The 18,906-nt window shown below is 42.5% G+C and overlaps 1 protein-coding gene across 1 annotated transcript in view; it reads right to left on the bottom strand.

The window, feature by feature from the left end:
- LRP1B (LDL receptor related protein 1B) overlaps positions 1-18,906 on the bottom strand; it is a 660,028-nt gene that overhangs the window by 234,575 nt on the left and 406,547 nt on the right. Inside the window, exons 11-15 of the mRNA XM_054381274.1 lie at positions 16,617-16,853; positions 13,211-13,391; positions 10,489-10,708; positions 8,212-8,401; positions 914-1,036 (exon numbers count right to left, since the gene is read on the bottom strand). Coding sequence (XP_054237249.1) covers positions 914-1,036; positions 8,212-8,401; positions 10,489-10,708; positions 13,211-13,391; positions 16,617-16,853 — 951 coding nt within the window. The remainder of the gene's footprint in view (positions 1-913; positions 1,037-8,211; positions 8,402-10,488; positions 10,709-13,210; positions 13,392-16,616; positions 16,854-18,906) is intronic.

The following is an 18,906-nucleotide window of genomic DNA, read 5'->3' as shown; positions in this document are numbered from 1 at the left end:
CTTGGGTCACACTCAAGGTAATTGCAAGCCCAATATTGGTCAGCATGTTATGAATTTATCCTTATGCTTTACTTGTCTTGGTAGGTTTACTGCTGGAGACCTCTATAAAGTTTTACACATTGCAGTCCAAGAAATAGAGCAACGAGATTTAAAAAAAAGGCAAACAGAAAAAAAAAAAAAAGATAATTTTGGCAAAGCTAAAAATACCAGGTCTAAACATTTTAAAAATACCTGTATTATTTGATGATGATGATTATTAAAATCCCACATTTTTTTTATTAACACAGTTTTTCAATTGGTGTTTTAATGGAGATATAAAAAAAAAAATTAAAATTGTGTGTGTTAGGACCTATTTTATATATATATACTTAATATATTTCATGAACAGTTTCAGCATGAACATTTTCTATCTATCTTCAACTTAAGATACTTGGTCCATATAATAGAACTAAAGAATGGTTTGGGTTGGAAGGGACCTTAAGATCATTCAGTTCCAACCATGGGCAGGGACACCTCCCACCAGCACAGGTTGCTCAAGGCCTCATCCTTTCATCCAATATTGAACACTTAATATTTATTTAAATATATACATACATACACTGTATATATATATATCCTTTTTATATATACTTAATATATATTTAATATGTGTATATATATATACTTATATATATTCTTATGTCTATATATATATATATATACTTATATATAAAATGTATTCATTGAAGCATCTTTATCATATTTACTGAACTGGCTTCACTTGGAATCTTTATTTAAGGCTTTTTTTTTCTTTTCTCCTTACAGAAGCACACCAAAAAAGCCTGTAGGAGAGGGCACTGTCTTGTTTTATTTGCAGATTTGAGACGATCCCTTAACCAGCAGCAGCATCTCAGCTATTCCCCTCAGCTCTTACTCATGCAGGTTGTTCTGTTCTCCTCCAAAAGCTGATTATCAGCACAGGCACAAACTCTGCCTCCAGGAATGGCTAAGCAAAGAGTGCTGCAGCCTCCGTTGTTAACACGACACGCGTTATCACCTGGGAAAAGAAAAAAAAGAATTAAAAAGGCAACTTTAAAACTAACAGGCAGAACTAGATGATCATTTTTTCAGTACATAAGCACACAAATAATTTTTTTTTTACCATTACTTTTTCTTCTTATTGTAGGAATACATTATTCTCAGAGTCTGGTTACTGCAGGTGACAGTAGTTAAACAATTTTAGTTACAAGTTGCAATAACCTGCAAGAATAAACCCTAAAACAAGACTGCCATCAGATCACAATATTCTGTTTTTTTAATGATAGTAATACAAGAAAACTTTTGTTGTGACACAGCTATAGACATGAAAAGTTAAGCAGAACAGAAGGGAATGTCCTGACATACGTTGGCGTCTTCATATGTTAAAACAATGTGACTACAAATGCAGAGCAAGGAAAAAAGAGAAAGGAAACAGCAATTAAAAGTACAATGAGATCTATGGCAGACAGAATAAAAGAAGATATTCCACTACCCTTTTCTGTGCTCATCTGCTATTTCCCTGCCTTCTTTCCATGGCTTTTATTTCTTCCTGAAAGCTGTGTGCTTGCAGCTGTCTGCTGCTCCCATGAAGATACTGACAGCTGTCAGGTGTTTTGATCTTCTACCAGGGACTGCTGCACCTCACTACCCTATTCCCTAAGCAAGCAGACTTCAAACCCAAGCCCACTGAAGGAATTGTTACAATTTCTGTTTTGCTAACTCTGGTCATGACTTATTTGTTTAGAGATGCACTGCTGAGGACATTCAACTTCTCACCATCAAAGTGCAACTGATTTCAAGTGCTGGTGCTGAACGACTGCAGGCTGGAAGAGGGGATTCTGAGCATCCAACTAGATTTTCCAAACTATATCTCATGTTCTCTATCTCATGCCTTAGATTTACACCACAAAGTCTGGAGCTGAATTCACAGCTTCTGACCCCTCATTATGTGCTGGCCAACAGAAGACCAGTGACGATTTTGTGCTGATCAGCTTTACACAATCAATGATAACTGACTATGATAAGGCAAGTACAAAACTTCACATCTACTGAAATTTCACATTAAAACTATGTTATCATCTTCCTGTCCTAGTGAAAAGCAGTCATTCCTTATTCTGCTCCTCCTTTTTAGATGTACAGAACGTTCATTGAGCTTCTGGATTAAGCAGCCTCCACACAATTCCCCCTCCTTCAGCACTACCACTTTCCTTTTTTGTAGAAAATGCAAGAGATGAAGTTCTCCTAGAGGCAGCTGTAAAGACAGGTATTAAACTGTTCTGGCAGAGCTAGAACAGCGAAACATCTTCAAATCATCAAATGAATGTCAGGAAACCAGAAAATAATGGAACCTTCTGAAAATTCTCAGGCTTTAAGATACAACTCAGTCAGTTTAACAGTAGAAGATCGTGAAGATTTTGTAATTATCTAGCCCTGACACAGTGCTTCTCACAAGAAAATGTAGCCACAGTGCATTAAACCCTCACTGATATTGCAAATAACTGTGTGTAAAACAATCAATACAGCCAGCCATGGGAAGCTGCTAGTACTTGTACTTTCATGGGGCAGGGTGTAAGGGAGATGGCAAGAACACAGCTGCATAAACAGGGGAAACTGGAAGTGTCTATGAAGTGTGAGGGCTGGATCACAATTTAATTAGATTATTTCCAACTGAGACTGGGCACTTAAAATACTTTACTGGACGTTGACTTCATGTTTTAGACTATGACTTAAAATACTCAACAAAATGTAAAAAAACCCCAACCAATCAACAACAAAAAAAAAAAAAAAAATCACCTCCTTTATTGCATCTGTGCTCACCAACACCCAAATAACATCAACAAAACATCAAAAGAGCAGGAGATGTGTTTGCATCTAAACCTTGGAAAAACTCCTGTACACCACCTCAGAAAAGTAGCCCTCCAACTCCCTATACCTTTACAGGGCCACCCATTACAGACATCAAAGAACATCATTAACATCAGAAGATATCAGGAGCTGTCAAAATGAACAACCCAAAAATATAATCTTCAAAAGTGAATCCAAAATTACAGAGCACGAGGCAAGGAAATTGGCAGTGATTTAATTAAGGAACACGCATGAGATTGTCAGATCACCACAAGAAAACGAGGCTATGGAATGAAAAGACTATTTAAGACAAATATAGAAAACACTTTGAAAACCCATGATGATTCTGAAGCCACATGCAAGCTTAAAATAAATAAAATCCAAATCAAAACACTAGATCAAAGTCAACTGGTCCGGCTTGAAGATGAAACGTTGCTACTTGACCTCCTAATTGGGATGACAAAGTAGAGATAGTGGGTTAGAGGCTAAGGAAGTGATAAAAGAGAGGATGATGACAAGGGAAATGCAGGTGCCAAGAGGTAAAGCATAAGATCCTATACTACAAAGGTTTATAAAGTGAGCTTTACAGTGACGTCAGTCTGCAGGTGCAAAGCCCCAACCTTGCTGAAGAGACTCCTAGGCTAAGATGTCTCCTGAAGCAGAGTACCATGGCCAAGCTCTTTACTAAGCTGAGGAACTCCCTCAGTTAACAAGTAGTTATGAAATGAAACTTCCTTAACTGGTGTTCATCACAGCTACTTTGTATGGGTGTTCTTAAAATATTCCAACGTTTTATTACAATTTCCAAAGTTACCTTTTTTATTTTTATTATTACTGTTCCAGCTTTCAAATCAGCTGCTGCCCTGCCACTTGTGTATGATTAGATTAGGCTGATTCCACTTCAAATTGCTATGAAGTTATGCCAGAGGGTGGAAACACACTCTCAGCTCAGTCATCATCCTCAGAAAAACAAAACAACCAAAAAAGCAACCATAGAGCCATATACAATTGTTTAATCTTCTCATTTAAAAGACACCCTGAAGCCCTCCTTGCTGCTTAGCAATTGCAATTCTGTTTTCATGAGCCTTCATTTATGTTTGCAACTTTCCATAGACCTAACCTCAAGTGCTGCTGAAGTTGTGTGAGGCTTTTAGCATCAGAGCACACATGTGAAGAGCAGCAGCCTGGGGCTCAAGCAGCTCCTCCTTACAGCCTGAGGAGTTAAAAAAAAAAAAAAAACTGATTTCTGAAGAGATTACTTTAAGTGCTGCTAATGGACGCACAGAATCATAGGATGGCTCAGGCTGGAAGGGATCTCTGAGCTCCTCCAACCTCCCCACCATGTCCAGGGACACCTCTCAACCAGACTCAGCTGCTCAAGGTCTCATCCAACCTGGCCTGCAACACCCCCAGGGAGGGGTTGCTCCCTGGGCAGCCTGTGCCAGAGTCTCGCCACCCTTCCTGCTGAAGAATCACAGAATCAATAAGGTTGGAAAAGACCTCAAGGATCATCAAGTCCAACCTGTCACCCAAGACCTCATGACTACTAAACCATGTCACCAAGTGCCACCTCCAATCCCCTCTTGAACACCTCCAGGGATGGTGACTCCACCACCTCCCTGGGCAGCACATTCCAACCTCTAACAACTCTCTCCTTGAAGAACTTTCTCCTCACCTTGAGCCTAAACCTCCCCTGCACAGCTTCAGACTGTGTCCTCTTGTTCTGGGGCTGATTGCCTGGGAGAAGAGACCAACCCCCTCCTGGCTACAACCTCCCTTCAGGTAGTTGTAGACAGCAATGAGGTCACCCCTGAGCCTCCTCTTCTCCAGGCTAAACACCCCCAGCTCCCTCAGCCTCTCCTCACAGGGTTTGTGTTCCAGACCTTTCCCCAGCCTCGTTGCCCTTCTCTGGACACCTTCAAGTCTCTCAATGTCTTTCTTCAGTTGAGGGGCCCAGAACTGGACACAGTACTCGAGGTGCAGCCTAACCAGTGCTGAGTACAGGGCAGAAGGACTTCCCTGTTCCTGCTGGCCACACTATTCATGATGCAGGCCAGGTCTTCCTTGGATAGGAATAGCAATTTGCCCTTTCATAGCCATGGAAACACCTGCAGGCCTTGGCAGGTTCATATGCTGACTGTAAACCCACCTCCTGTGATTACTTTGCTTCTCCTCAACTCCCCATTTTCTAAGGTATTCCCAATGTGGAGAGATCCAAAGACCAAGCCTAAGGAAGTAAGATGACCTCTAATCTCCAAAAGCAAGAAAAGGATCCTGCCTCATGAGATCCAAAGACTGTGAAAAACACCTCTTCTTAAAGAGATACCAAATGTTGTAAGGCAGGCAGGCAGAAGCTATAAAATAACTCACACCATAAAATGAACCACTAAAGATTTTCTCTGCACCACATGATTCAGCCTTGCTCTTGCTCTTTTAGAAGAAACACACACACAAAAGAATGAAAAAAAAAAAAAAAAAGAGAAAAAAAATTAGCTTCACTTTATTTAAAAGAAATGCTTATGCCCGCTTTGGGAAAAATGCAAGATCCACCTTGCTGAGCAGGACAAAAAGGGAAGATCCTAAAAGCTGCAGTTAGATGACAAAATTCCAGTGCAATTTCAAACAAAGAAGGCATTAATGAGCCAAATTCTCTTCCTCAAGATTTAAGCTCATTCAGCTAAAAATGTCTAAGAGGTAATACTTTAGTCCTCTACCTCTGGTGTTAGCTTCTTTGCACGCTAATAGCTACTGCATTCAGCTATAAATTTCCCCTTTCTCTGAAGGCAAAGATGCTTTCTGAGCACTGAGCAAAGCCGTGGAAGTACTAAGGTTTTAAAGCAATCACCACGTTCCCTCTTAGCAGACACAGTTGAAAGCATTCTGAAATTTCACCAACTTGAGGGTAGGTTTGGGGGCAGATTTTGCTGTTGAAAAAAACACAACCCAACCAACTCAAAGCCAACTGAAAAAAACAAAACAAAACAAAACAGAATAAATCCCAAACACACCAAGTTTTTGCATGACTTTGGAAGCAAAACGGACTCCCTGAAAACCATCTGCAATATAATGACAGTACTACACGTGTTACAACGACAGTACTACATGTGCTTCAGTTTAGACTAAAATGAAAGTTTAGGGTTAAAATAACAGAAAGAAGAGACTTTCAGCACTGCCTCCATGCTCGTAAAGCTAATTACAGGTTGGTTGTTTGGACCTCAGCACTCCATAACCAAGTGTTAGTTTCAAGGGCTTACCCTAAGGGAGATGGACATATAAAAACATAGCAGGAAAGGGAAGACTTTATATTAACCTGTTGGAAAAAAAAGTAATAAAGGTCTCATCCAGCCTGGCCTGCAACACCTGCAGGCAGGAGGTAGCCACAGCCTCCCTGGGCAGCCTGTGCCAGAGTCTCACCACCCTCCTGCTCAAGAACTTCTTCCTCAGCTCCACTCTAACCCTACTCTGCCTCAGCTTCAAACCATTCCCCCTTGGCCTGTCTCTAGACACCCTCAGCAAAAGTCCCCCTGCAGCCTTCCTGCAGGATCCCTTCAGGTACTGGAGGCAGCTCTAAGGTCCTCCTGCAGCCTTCTCTTCTCTAGGATGAACAAGCCCAGAGGAAGACCTACAGAGATGAATGCGATCTGCTGATATTACTATTTAATATGGTCACCTTTTCAATAGTATTTCATTTACAGTAATTCCTGCTGCTGAGGTTTATGTCCAGTGGCAGGCACTAAGCTGACGTTACCCAGAAATGTTTTCATTCAAGGGAGCAGACATTCAAGGACTCAGCTGAATGCTGCAGGCAGTCAATGCACTTCAAACTTTTCTGCAGAGAAATACATTTGTAAGTTTATCTGAATAGCAGCAATTGCCTTTTCTAAACACCATCTGAGCAAACCCATGGCCTTTATCTCATTTCTCTACTGATGTAAGAAGCAAAAATTATGGATTTTTTCTCTGCTCTCAAAGGTCACTTTGGTTGTGTGTAAGAGCACTGCACACGTTCAGGAGATTAAGTCCTAAAGTGCTGATGTAGACAAAGATGGGGGAGAAAATTGCAAAAGGAAAAGGACAGGCAGGATCTATGACCTTATTTAAAAAAAGGAAAATGCAATAATATGTTTTAAGTCTATTAGGCAGTGTGTGTGTTATCTGTTCTGTACCTCCACAGTATCTCTTTGACATGCAAGAAAAATGGCACTGAAGGCAGTGTAAATAGAGAGCATTTCAGGCTGCTGTAATGTTAGCACAGAATCACAGAATTGCCAGGGCTGGCAGGGAACTAAAGGATCTGCTGCTTCCAACCTCCCTGCCAAGGGCAGGGACACCTCACACTACATCAGGTGGCTCAGAGCCACATCCAGTCTGGCCTTCAAAACCTCCAGGGATGAGGCTGCCACCACCTCCCTGGGCAACCTGTGCCAGTGTCTCACCACCCTCATGGGGAAGAATTTCTTTTCAACATCCAATCTGAATCTACCCATTTCTAGTTTTGCTCCATTCCTCCCAGTCCTATCCCTACCTGACACCCTAAAAAGTCCCTCCCCAGCTTTCCTGTAGCCCCCTTCAGACACTTGGAAGGTCACAAGAAGGTCTCCTTGGAGCCTTCTTATCTCTGGACTGAACAGCCCCAACTCTCTCAGTCTGTCTCCATAGGAGAGGTGCTCCAGCCCTCTGATTATGGTCTGCTTTTCAGTAAGGGTGAGATAGTCAACTGTGTTACAGTGTGAGAGCTGACATCCCCCTCCCATCTGCCAATAACCAGGCTAGCTCAGTCTGGAACCAAATGAAGCTGTATTTACAAGCAAAACTACAATCTATGATGAAATGCAATGAATCTGTACAAATATACACTACTCACAACATTTACAAATATGTGCAATCAACAGAAAAGCACAACCAAGCCCCCTGGCTTCCCCCTATGGGGCCAAGCCAGAAGGACTCCTCCCAGACCCCCCCTGGCATAAGGTAGAGAGAGAAGAGAGAAGCAGAGCAAGCTGAGACTGAGTGACTTTGTTTTGAGTACGGATTCTTAAACATTTCTATCTCTTCAATGGAAGTGTTTAGAATAATCATTATTTTGATTTCTTACACCCAATAGTGATCTATTTACATCCTTTCACTTTTTCTGTTTGAACTTTGTGAGAACAAAAATTAAAGACAGTCCTAAAACCATCACGAACTGCAACGACAATGGACTGAAACAACAAATAGTATCTTCCTGATGCCATGAGTCCTATCCATATTCCACTGCTGGTCATCTAGTCCCCTCAAAACACTTGGAGAGAGGAAGGGGAAAACACCCTTTCAGAAGAGACCTTTGGAGAATTCTCATGTTATAAATACCTTGCTGTTTACGTGGATCATAAATCTGGAGCCCAAACAAAGGTGGTCTTTCACTCCTTAACAGTGTCACATTCCTTGTAACCAGATCCAGCTGGAAAATTGACCCATTCATGTAATCTGTCCAGTAAATGTAATTCCCATGATGTGATAGTCCAAAAGGATGATTCAAATCTTTTCCACTGTAGACTACCTGCAATTAATTAGCGATAGGTGAGCATTAGCAAGATTGAAATAATTATTACATTTTCTTAGCAGAGAAAATAAAATGGGAAATATGAAAATTGAGATAGTATTGTACCCAAATATAAGGACTCAATGCAACAAAATCCAACAACATAAAGAGTACAAGGCCATTGTGTGCATCAGCATCAACAGCTGACTTCCAACCTTGGGAGGAAAGTAGGCAACCATGCAGTCATGGAGTTGAGTAAATATCTACCTCCTTCCCTAGCAAGGAAGCAAGGTTCTTCATGTGTGTGCAACGTGAGTAATCTGTTCAGGAAATCAGGTATCTGCTTCTTTGAAAGTAAAGTATTCTTGAGTTGCTTACTTTTCTTGTATGAGTTGCTTATTTTTGTTGAAGTGTGAAGTACACGCAGAGATTGCTCCTTTATTTCTGTGAACTTCCTTTCCAGTTTGTGATGACTTAAAGCAAACAAACAACAAAAAAATCCCCCCCAACCAAACAAAAAAACCCCAACCAACCAACCCACCCCGAAACAACAAGAGACAAGACCCAGAAACCCATCAAAAACCTCAGAACAAAAAGCTGCTACATCACATTTCCAAAACATGCCAATCTCTCTTTCATGCACCTTCTACTTCTGGTTTATTAACTCATACATGAGCCTACAAATTACCCTTCAAACCCTGTCTTTACTTTACTGGCCACAAAAATATCCTAGAACTGTGTTATTTGCTGTACCTACAGTCTCAGGACTCCCTCAATGGAACAGCCACTGCCACTAACAAGAACTGTCTGATAAAGAGGACCAGTTTAGAAAGATTTTCAGTCCATATAGAACAAAAACCCCAAATCTTTAACAAGTGCAAACTTCCCATCCTGTAAATGACAGTAATTAGAATGATTTTCTTTAAAAAGACACAAACTGCAAAACTAACTCAGCCACTTTTGAGAGCCTTGCCTTTATAGTTCATCATAACAGCTGCACTTTGTAACGACTAAGTTCCAGGCATCTTCTGCTGGCTGGGGTCCTTGCTTGAACAGAAGGCAATGGGATGAGGTTCAAGAAGGCCAAGTGCACTTGGGTCACAACTACTCATGCAGCACTACAGGCTTGGGGCAGAGTGGCTGGAAAGCTGCCCTGCAAAAAAGGACCTGGTGGTGCTGGTCAGCAGCCAGCTCAATGTGAGTCAGAAGTGTACGCAGGTGGCCAAGGCCAGCAGCATCCTGGCCTGGATCAGAACAGTGTGGCCAGCAGGACTGCAGAGGTAACTGTCCACATGTACTCAACATGGTAAGGCTGCACCTCCTATACTGGGTTCAGCTGGGGGCCTCTCATTACAAGGCAGACATTGAGAGGATGGAGAAGGTCAAGGAAAGGGCAACGATGCTAGTGAAGGGTCTGGAGAACAACTCTTCTGAAGAGTGGCTGAGGGAACTGGGGTTGTGTAGCATGGAGAAAAGGAAGCCAAGGGGAGACCTCATTCCTCTCTCCCTGAAATGAGGCTTGGGTCTCTTCTCCCAGGTAAGAGGTGACAGAATGAGACAGCCTCAAGTTGTGCCAGGGGAGGATTAAATCAGATATTAGGATCTTGGAGGTCTTTTCCAACCAGGACAATTCTATGATTCCAGGATGCAGCCAGTATAGCCATTAGTTACAACTAAAGCAATCCCTCTCTACCTTTCACTCAACACTGGAGTGCTCCCCTTCTGCATATGACCACAAAAGCTCAAGCAGGGAGCTGAGATTCATCAAAAGCAGCTTATCCACTGAAGTTAAATGAAAGCCTTTCTCAGGCAGAAGCCAGAAGGTGGTTTGTTTTTTTCCTACTGAAAAGCTCTTTGTGGCTCAATCAAAATTTAACTTATTGTCACAGGAGAAAAAAAACAGAGTTAAAAAAGATTAAAAATAATAATAATTAAAAAATTTATAAACCAATTTTGTGTCACATTGTAAAGATGAACATTTGAAGCCACATTACAGTCTCCTACAGCAGGCTGCTTGTTTCAGCAGGGCTGACACAGGAGAGTTGTGCAGGCTTCCAACAGCTTGAGAAGGATTTTTACCATAACAGAGTGAAATCCTCCCGTACCTTTCTGTCAGTTCCATTCAGGAAGATCCTTTCAATGTGATCGTAATAGGCATCACACCAGTACAGCACGTTGGCCTGAGAGTCCAGAGTTAAACCGTTTGGCCACAGCATCTTTGATGTCACAAAGACCTGCCGGCTGTAGCCATCCATCCATGCCTTCTCAATTCTCCCCACGCTGTCATCGATTTCATCTTCTTCCCAGTCTGTCCAATACATCCAGCTAGGACAGGGTACAAAGGGAACGTTCAGGTACCATCTTAATCATGTGAATCACATCACAACTGCTTTAGCACACAGGATATGCACAAGCCAGAGCGATTTTGACTTCTGCATGGTTCCTTCCACTGCTATTTCTACAGCTCCGTTTGCTTCCCTGGCAACTGGATGCTGCTGAAATGTAACCAGAACACTCTGAGGGGACCTCAGAGCTGCCTTCAGTGACTGAAAGCCTCCTGCAGGAAGGCTGGAGAATGACTTTTCATGAGGGTGTCTAGAGACAGGCCAAGGGGCAATGGTTTGAAGCTGAGGCAGAGCAGGGCTAGAGTGGAGCTGAGGAAGAAGTTCTTGAGTAGGAGGGTGGTGAGAGTCTGGCACAGGCTGCCCAGGGAGGCTGTGGCTGCCTCCTGCCTGGGGGTGTTTCAGGCCAGGTTGGATGAGACCTTGAGCAGCTGAGTCTGGTTGAGAGGTGTCCCTGGGCATGGTGGGGAGGTTGAAGGAGATGAGCTCTGAGGTCCCTTCCAGCCTGAGCCATTGTATGAAGCTACTATGCAACACTTCAGATCATGACACAAAATTATATCAATATGCTGGAAACATTGACTAGACAGTAGAGAGTTTTCAAGGAAAGCTAGGATTTCAATTATTCCCACAAACAGAGGAAAGCCTTCACACTGATCTGACATGGATCCTACGTGTCAGTCGTCAGCATTTAATTGGTGTTATGCACCTCACCTTTGATTTCACCAGTTCTACTTCTCTGAAATAACTTCTCGTGATCCTAAGCCACTTCTGGACCTGTCTGTACTTTGAAGAACAAAGTCCTCGAATTTTAATTCTAAATTTACAAAGGAACAAAACAGTGAAGTGAAGAAAAAAAAAAAAAATCAAAAAACAGCTTTGCTGCCCATGTGCCCATGGTGGGGACGTTGGAGTCGACTCTAAGGTCCCTTTCAACCTAAGCCATTCTGTGATTCTATGAAATCTATTCATTAAAATTTTATTCAAATACACTTGTAGGTAAAAAAATAAATTTGCCCAATTGTTGGGTTTTTTACATAAGAAACTGGGAAAGATATATATATATATATAATTGCAGCATTATGACACAGTTTCTCAACATGGCAGTGCACTTCTTTGGTTGGTTGTTTTTTTTTTTTTTTTTTTGTTGTTGCTACTGCTGTTGTTTATTTTCTGCCTCTTCCAAGTCACCCACCAGAAGGCTGTGCTGGGTTCTTTACATGGTTTTGTAAATATCTGCTAAGAACCCCAAGCAACTTTTGCTTCTTGGGGTTATAAACTTCATGGCACGTTTGGCTCCAACAGCAGCAGAGTTGCACAACCTGCCTGTGCCTCAAAGCTCAGGCAGAGATGCAGGTCAGCAAGGTGTTTATTTTATTGGAATCCAAAATGCTTGACAAATATTTCCATGACTACTCAACAGAGCTTTTCTCCATTAAGTTTTGTTTTGTCTGTACCTGTTCTGGTTACCATGTCATGACCTCCAACATGGCAACAGTAACAGACATTTACATTGATCTGCTTTAATTGCATCCCCAAATCAGTTGGTGCTTCTACATCGCTTACATCAAGGCTGTTATTTTCCAACCATAATTAGGATGGCACAATAAGGTGGTTTACATAAGAGGCCTTTTCAGACAATACATCTCCAATACACTCTTTCCTCTGCCAGTCGTTTACCGAGCTGGAAAATTCAACCGAAGAGACTGTAGGCATGGCTATGATTTTAGTCTTGATTTTACATCCTTACTATCTGACATTAATTAATTCCAGCCTTTCCTACAGTCACTTCCATTCCTCAAAGGACAAGCTCAAAAGTGCAGAATTGATAGAGTAAATACATTCCAGTAGTAGGAAAGCAACCATCAATCCAGCCACACTAGAATTACCTGCCTGCCTTCATCAATCTCCAGTGACAACTCCCTGAAGAGATGCAACAGTGAATTTTTAGGGTAAACCAAACCTATACTCCACTAATAGAATGTTCTTTTTATTATGAAGTCTTTCACAATCAATTAAGCTAATAAGTCACAAAAAGTGCCTGTCTCATTTAGTTTTGTAAACCAATGTGTACAGGGATATGGTTATAATTACCTCCAGAAATTAAGACTTACAAAGAGCATGATAAAGTTCATTTAGTATTAAAAATGCATACAGGTCTGATAGACTTGCTTGAGAAGGAAGTGAATGACATTCAGATTAACACAAGCTCGAAAGAGTCTGGGATGCACATTCCTCTGAGGGCTTCAGGCAAGAATGGAGGACAGCTACACTACTACTGGAGAGCTGCAGACTACTACTGGAGAGCTGCAGACTACTACTGGAGAGCTGCAGACTACTACTGGAGAGCTGCAGACTACTACTGGAGAGCTGCAGACTACTACTGGACTCTACTGATCCCATCCCAAGCAAAACTCCACCCCATGTTTATTCTATAAGTACAATTATTAACACACACACAGAGACAAGTGAGTTTACTTCATACCCATTGACAGGATCAACAACAATTCCTCTAGGGTGGGACATGTCTCCCTCCAAGAGAGTTTTTCTACTCTGAGCAGCTTTTTCCAGTCTGGCTACAGCAATCGTCTTCCTGTGGCCATCGTTTGTCCAATAAAGATTATTTCCAATCCAGTCCACTGCTATACCTTCTACATTATCAAGATCTGTTGAGCGAAAGGAGACAGGAATAAGACAACAATCTCACATATTGGTGTTCTCAGATCATCCATTCAGGCATTGGAACAGGCTGCCTGAGGAGGTGGTGCAGACAGCAACCCCAGGGGTGTTCAAGAAACATGTGGCCATGGAACTTTGGGACATGGTTTAATGGCCGTGGTGGTGTTAGGTTGACACTTGACCTTGATACTCTTAGAGATCTTTTCCAACTAAAACCATTCTGATTCCATGATTAGCATAACCCCCAATATATGCTCCAGATAATTGCATTAGGTTATTTCCTTGAATCTGAACTGTATTTGCTGCGTGTCAGAATCACTCTGTGCTAAAAACACTCTACAAAAGACAAAGGCTGGTCACAAAACTTGTGTATTAAACCATAAGCTTCCACATGGTAACCACAGCTGACCATATGCAAATCACTAATTAATAAAACCCTGCTTAATTTTAACCCTAAAGAAGAATATCACTCAAGTTGAGAAGCCTCCAGGATCAGCTCTAGTACTCTAAATTGTCTTCCTTTTACTCAAACCATAAGTTTCATTCTTATAAAAGAAAGAAGCAAAATGAACATTCAGTTTATGTTTGTTCCATTATCCCTTTGTCTACAGAACATGTAAGCAAGAACATCACAGCAGCCTGAGTTATTCTCCACAGCTAAGTCTGTGAATAAACTATTCACACAGCAAGCAATACACAAGCTAAGAGCAACAGTACCCCTGGGAGTGCCAATGGGCTCCCGAGTTTGACAGTGGTAGGGCTCCATGCACAAGCAAAAGGAGACAACAATGTTCATGACATAGAGCACACAGTTTTCTCCACCTGAGAAACAGTAAAATGATGCCCCAAGCAGCAGGTTTTCCTCCAAGCTTACCCAACACCTTTAACATTAACTGAGCTCCCTCCCCTCCTACATGATGCCAGCTCCTCAACTAACAGGCTTTCCATTTCTTCTCTTCCATCATAACCTTTCCTTTTGCTTTCAAGAAAGGTCTCAAATTCCAAGTGCATGAAATGAGATATGCAGAACTTCCACTCATTCTCTCCCAGCCTACAGACCTCTGCCTTACATATCTAATGAACTTGAAACCATTCTGAAGGTCCAAAAGATATTACAGAGAGCCCAAGGAACCCACCAAAACAAAACCCTGTTAGCATAAGAAAATAGACTTCAATTTACTAAATCAGTTGTGACTGTGGAGATGCCACCTCATGCTGTGGCACACAACAGGAGAGAGTTAGGGAAAGAGAGCAAGCAGGATATGCTGAGGGCTTCTCCAGAACGGGCTCAACTTTTTCATCCCTTTTTCTGAGACATACAAACTTCACTGTACTTTTGAGGAACCAGTTTGCCTTGTGACCTAAAAAGGCTTGAAGGAAGCAATGGTGTCAAAATTCTTCTGAAGTGAAGGATGTGAAACAAGAGCATGATGACATACGCAACCCAGCAACCACCAAGCCTGACAGGACTCATGTAGTTAAAGGAGGAAACAACTGTGGACCAGTCAGAGGGAGATCAGCTCCAGCAGCTCAGCCAGGTTTCCCAGGCACTGTCACTTTTATTTGTTGTCTCTCAGTGCCTTTGCTGCAGTCCTTTAAAAGGGTACTGGCAGGGGCAGCTGGAACTCTCAGAATGTGGGGAGGTGGCATCTGGCTGTGCACGGCTCAAGTGTGTCATGAAGAAAGAAGTGCAAAGCTTGGTAGGGAAAAGCAGAGAGGATCTCACTGTGGACCTGGGAGCCCCAGGTTAACAGAAGGCTGCTGAACAGAAAACAGACAAGCTTCAGGAGTGAAAGAGAAGGCTTTAGGGCTCAGAGGGCTTTCAGCAGATTTTGCTCAGCTCAAGAAAACACTGACATGGTGAAAATCAACCCTGAGCACAAGGAGTGATTTGTTCAAAAACCATTTTATTGTCATCCTGCCTGACCAAATGCTTTGGGTTAAACGCAGTTCCTACCCTGCTAAGTACAGTGGGCACCACCAAACAGAGCCTGGCACCTTCATCCTGACACCCACCCCTCAGGTATTGATAGACCTTGATCAGATCCCCTCTCAGCCTTCTCCTCTCCAGACTAAACAGCCCCAGGGCTCTCAGTTTTTCTTCACAGAGATGTTCAAGTCTCCTAATATTAGGTTAACATGAAAAAATGTGAAAGAAAATAATTCTTCTGCATCTCAGCCAGCTAAACTTCTCTGAAGAATTACCAGACTGACAACTGAGTACTCTTTGTTTACTCAGATGCTGCCTTTCCTAAGCAATCACCAACAGAGGGGAAAGAGCCATCTACTCCTTGCAGTTACTGCTGAAGGGTTGTGCAGACTCTGAGGTCTGTGGAGAGACCTTAAACCAAAACAGCACCCATGTTTCTGCAGACTGGAGATAACTTCTCTGATGTGGGTGGATTAAAACAGGGATGAAGACTGACAGGCAATGAAAATCCTTGTGCTGAAACAATAGCATTTTAGTCAGTGTCTTCAGCTTCAGTTTACAAGCAAAGACAATAAGCTCTCTGAAGACCAAGATGAATATTCATCCTGATTGTTTTCTTGAGTGCTAACAAAAGCTACCTTCTGCTGCAGCAGCCTTTCATTGGAAGGGCCCCAAAAAAGAAAAGAAATGTGGACTGACAGGTTCTAGGCTCCCCAGTTCAAGAGAGACAGGGCTCTCCTGGAGAGAGTCCAACACAGAGCTTTAAGGATGATTGGGGGACTTGAACATCACTGCTGTGAAGAAAGAATGAGAGCCCTGGGGCTGTTTAGTCTGGAGAGGAGAAGGCTGAGAGGGGTCTCACTCTGCCAAACCACTGGAATAAGCTCAAGAATCCAGGCTAAGATAGAGTTGGAGTGAAGAAGTCTTACAAAGCCCACAGGGTATGGGATGGCTTATGGTCTGTATTACAGATCCATTGTATCTAACTACAGATTAGTTAGAATTAGTTAGAATACAGCAGAGGTGTAGCAGTTACTCACTGGTGGGCACAAGCTTAAACAGACCAAGTGAGAATTCACAACAGAGGAACTTCACAAAACTTTGCAGTCAGAAGGAATAACCAGAAAGTTGGAAGAAGCAAAAGTTTCTCCATCTCTGTTTGAGGGCTAGCTGGGTCTGCTTTCCATAGGAGATTTAAGTAAAGGTTTAAATGATGTGCAAATGTCAACCCAGCCTCTCCCCAGTGAGATGCTCTGACTGTCACTCACTCAGCATTACCTACCGTCCTTGAGGATCGTTTCTCGCTCCGTGCCATCGATTTTCTGTCGCCCAATTAGGAAGCTGGTGGTATCAGCAAAGTAGATGTAACTGCTCTCAGCATGGAAGTCCAGAGCACGAGGGTTGACCAGGTTCTCAATGGGGATCATGTACTCATCAGACACTTTGGTGTTCAGGTCCATGCCCCGTATGATTCCCGGGCGCCCCTTCCCATAGAAGAGAAACAATTCATTCTTTGGTCCTGCAAAAGAAAGGTTGCAAACATAAACAACTGATGCTGCCTAATCTGCTTTGCAGTGCAGAATGTCACTCTTTAATTAGCTGGCACAATTAGTGGGGGTGCAGGAGCCTTCCTCAATACAAAAAATTAAACTTTCATATACGCTGAAGGTATCTGAAGTGAGGAAATCTAGCTAATTATATTATCTGAATTAAAACATAAATGACTTCAGTCAGCTGCTCACATCTCATTATATTATTTTTCCTATCAAAGTCCATACAGAAAAGCTCTGCTAGATGACAGAATAACTTTGCACCTACTGCCAAGTGGACAGATCTAGCTTTGTAGTCATTTCGTTTTACAATTCATTAGGATCTAGCAGACCATGACTGAAGCAATGATTAAATCTAATCAGACCACAAACTCCAGCAGATACAAAACACCATTTTCTTTCACACCTGAAGTTTCTCAGAAACAAACAAGACAGAAAAAGATTACAGTACATTTCTTTCAAATGGGAAGGGATGCAACAAATGAATACACACTGCTGAGATACAAAAGGAGGGCAGCAGTATTTCCTGTTTCAGGGAGACTTTCACACTTTAATCAAGCAGGTTAATACAAATCAAACTGAAGCTTAGTAAGGGGATTTTTTTTTTTTTTTTTACCTTAAAGATACTTATAAATAGTAGAATGGCTCAGGTTGGAAGGGAGCTCAGAGCTCATCTCCTCCAACCTCCCCACCATGCCCAGGGACACCTCTCAACCAGACTCAGCTGCTCAAGGTCTCATCCAACCTGGCCTGCAACACCCCCAGGCAGGAGGCAGCCACAGCCTCCCTGGGCAGCCTGTGCCAGAGTCTCACCACCCTCCTACTCAAGAGCTTCTTCCTCAGCTCCACTCTAACCCTGCTCTGCCTCAGCTTCAAACCATTCCCCCTTGGCCTGTCTCTAGACACCCTCAGCAAAAGTCTCTCTGCAGGTCCTGGCAGTCAGCTCTGAGGTCCCCCTGGAGCCTTCTCTTCTCCAGGCTGAACACCCCCAGCTCCCTCAGCCTGTGCTCACAGCAAAGCTGCTCCAGCCCTTGGATCATCTTTGTGGCCTCCTCTGGACTCATTCCAGCAGCTCTGTGTCCTTTTTCTGCTGAGAACACCAGAACTGGAGGCAGGAGTGGAGGTGTCAATAGGCCTCAAAGCATTCTCTAATATATCTACAAATTCCTCTCAGGGCTTTGTTGGAATTGTTAGTGAAAACCAGATGAGGTTTGACTTTGGGCAATCATATCCATCTACCTGTATCCATCAAAGCATCTCATTGCATGCCTCTCATCTGAACTCAGGGTCATTTGATCAAGAAGGCAGAGAGAAATAGGAGTTCCTCAAAGCATTTATTGAAGAAGGCAGACAGACATAGGTGTTCCTCAAAACTTTCAGGACTGTCCTGGTGGCTGCAGGTGAGCAAGAGCTGATTGCGTCCCTACTGTTAGCTATAACCATAGTTACACAACTCAGATTTGCCTACACAAAATATTGGGAGAAAATCCTTGCTTGACTTATTCACATGAGTGGTCTGCTTCTGAGTGAGAAGAAACTGGGTGGCAGTAGGATGTGACAAGCTGTTTAACAGCACTTCAGTGCCTGTGCACTGTGAGATTGCACAGTACATGACGAAAGAGTCAGAGGGATTCGCTTAGAACTTGCAAGAATTTGTAACAATTCTTTAAACATCATCCCAGAGCTCATTCATCACTTCCAGGAACTGTTTGGAAAGGAATTGGAAGGGAAGGGAAGGAGTAAATGAACAAAGTATCAGGCACAGGCTGCAAACAAGCCCTCCCCCAAAGCAGCCTCTCTGATTGCTGTCGTCATGTGCTCATACATTAAATACCCCCAGAGCTCCAGCCTGGCACGCTGGCACAGCTGGCAGCTTCTGACTTAAATAACATACTTCTGCATGACCTGACTTAAATACCATACTTCTTTTCATGACCTGACTTAAATACCATACTTTTCATGACCTGACTTAAATAAGGTACTACTTCTTTTGCATGACCTGATTGAAACACTGTCCTTTAG

Source organism: Indicator indicator, chromosome 5 (assembly GCF_027791375.1).
Source record: "Indicator indicator isolate 239-I01 chromosome 5, UM_Iind_1.1, whole genome shotgun sequence".
In the NCBI taxonomy this organism is placed as follows: domain Eukaryota; kingdom Metazoa; phylum Chordata; class Aves; order Piciformes; family Indicatoridae; genus Indicator; species Indicator indicator.
Note: the sequence above shows the minus strand (reverse complement) of the source record. Positions and strands in the feature narration are given on the sequence as shown.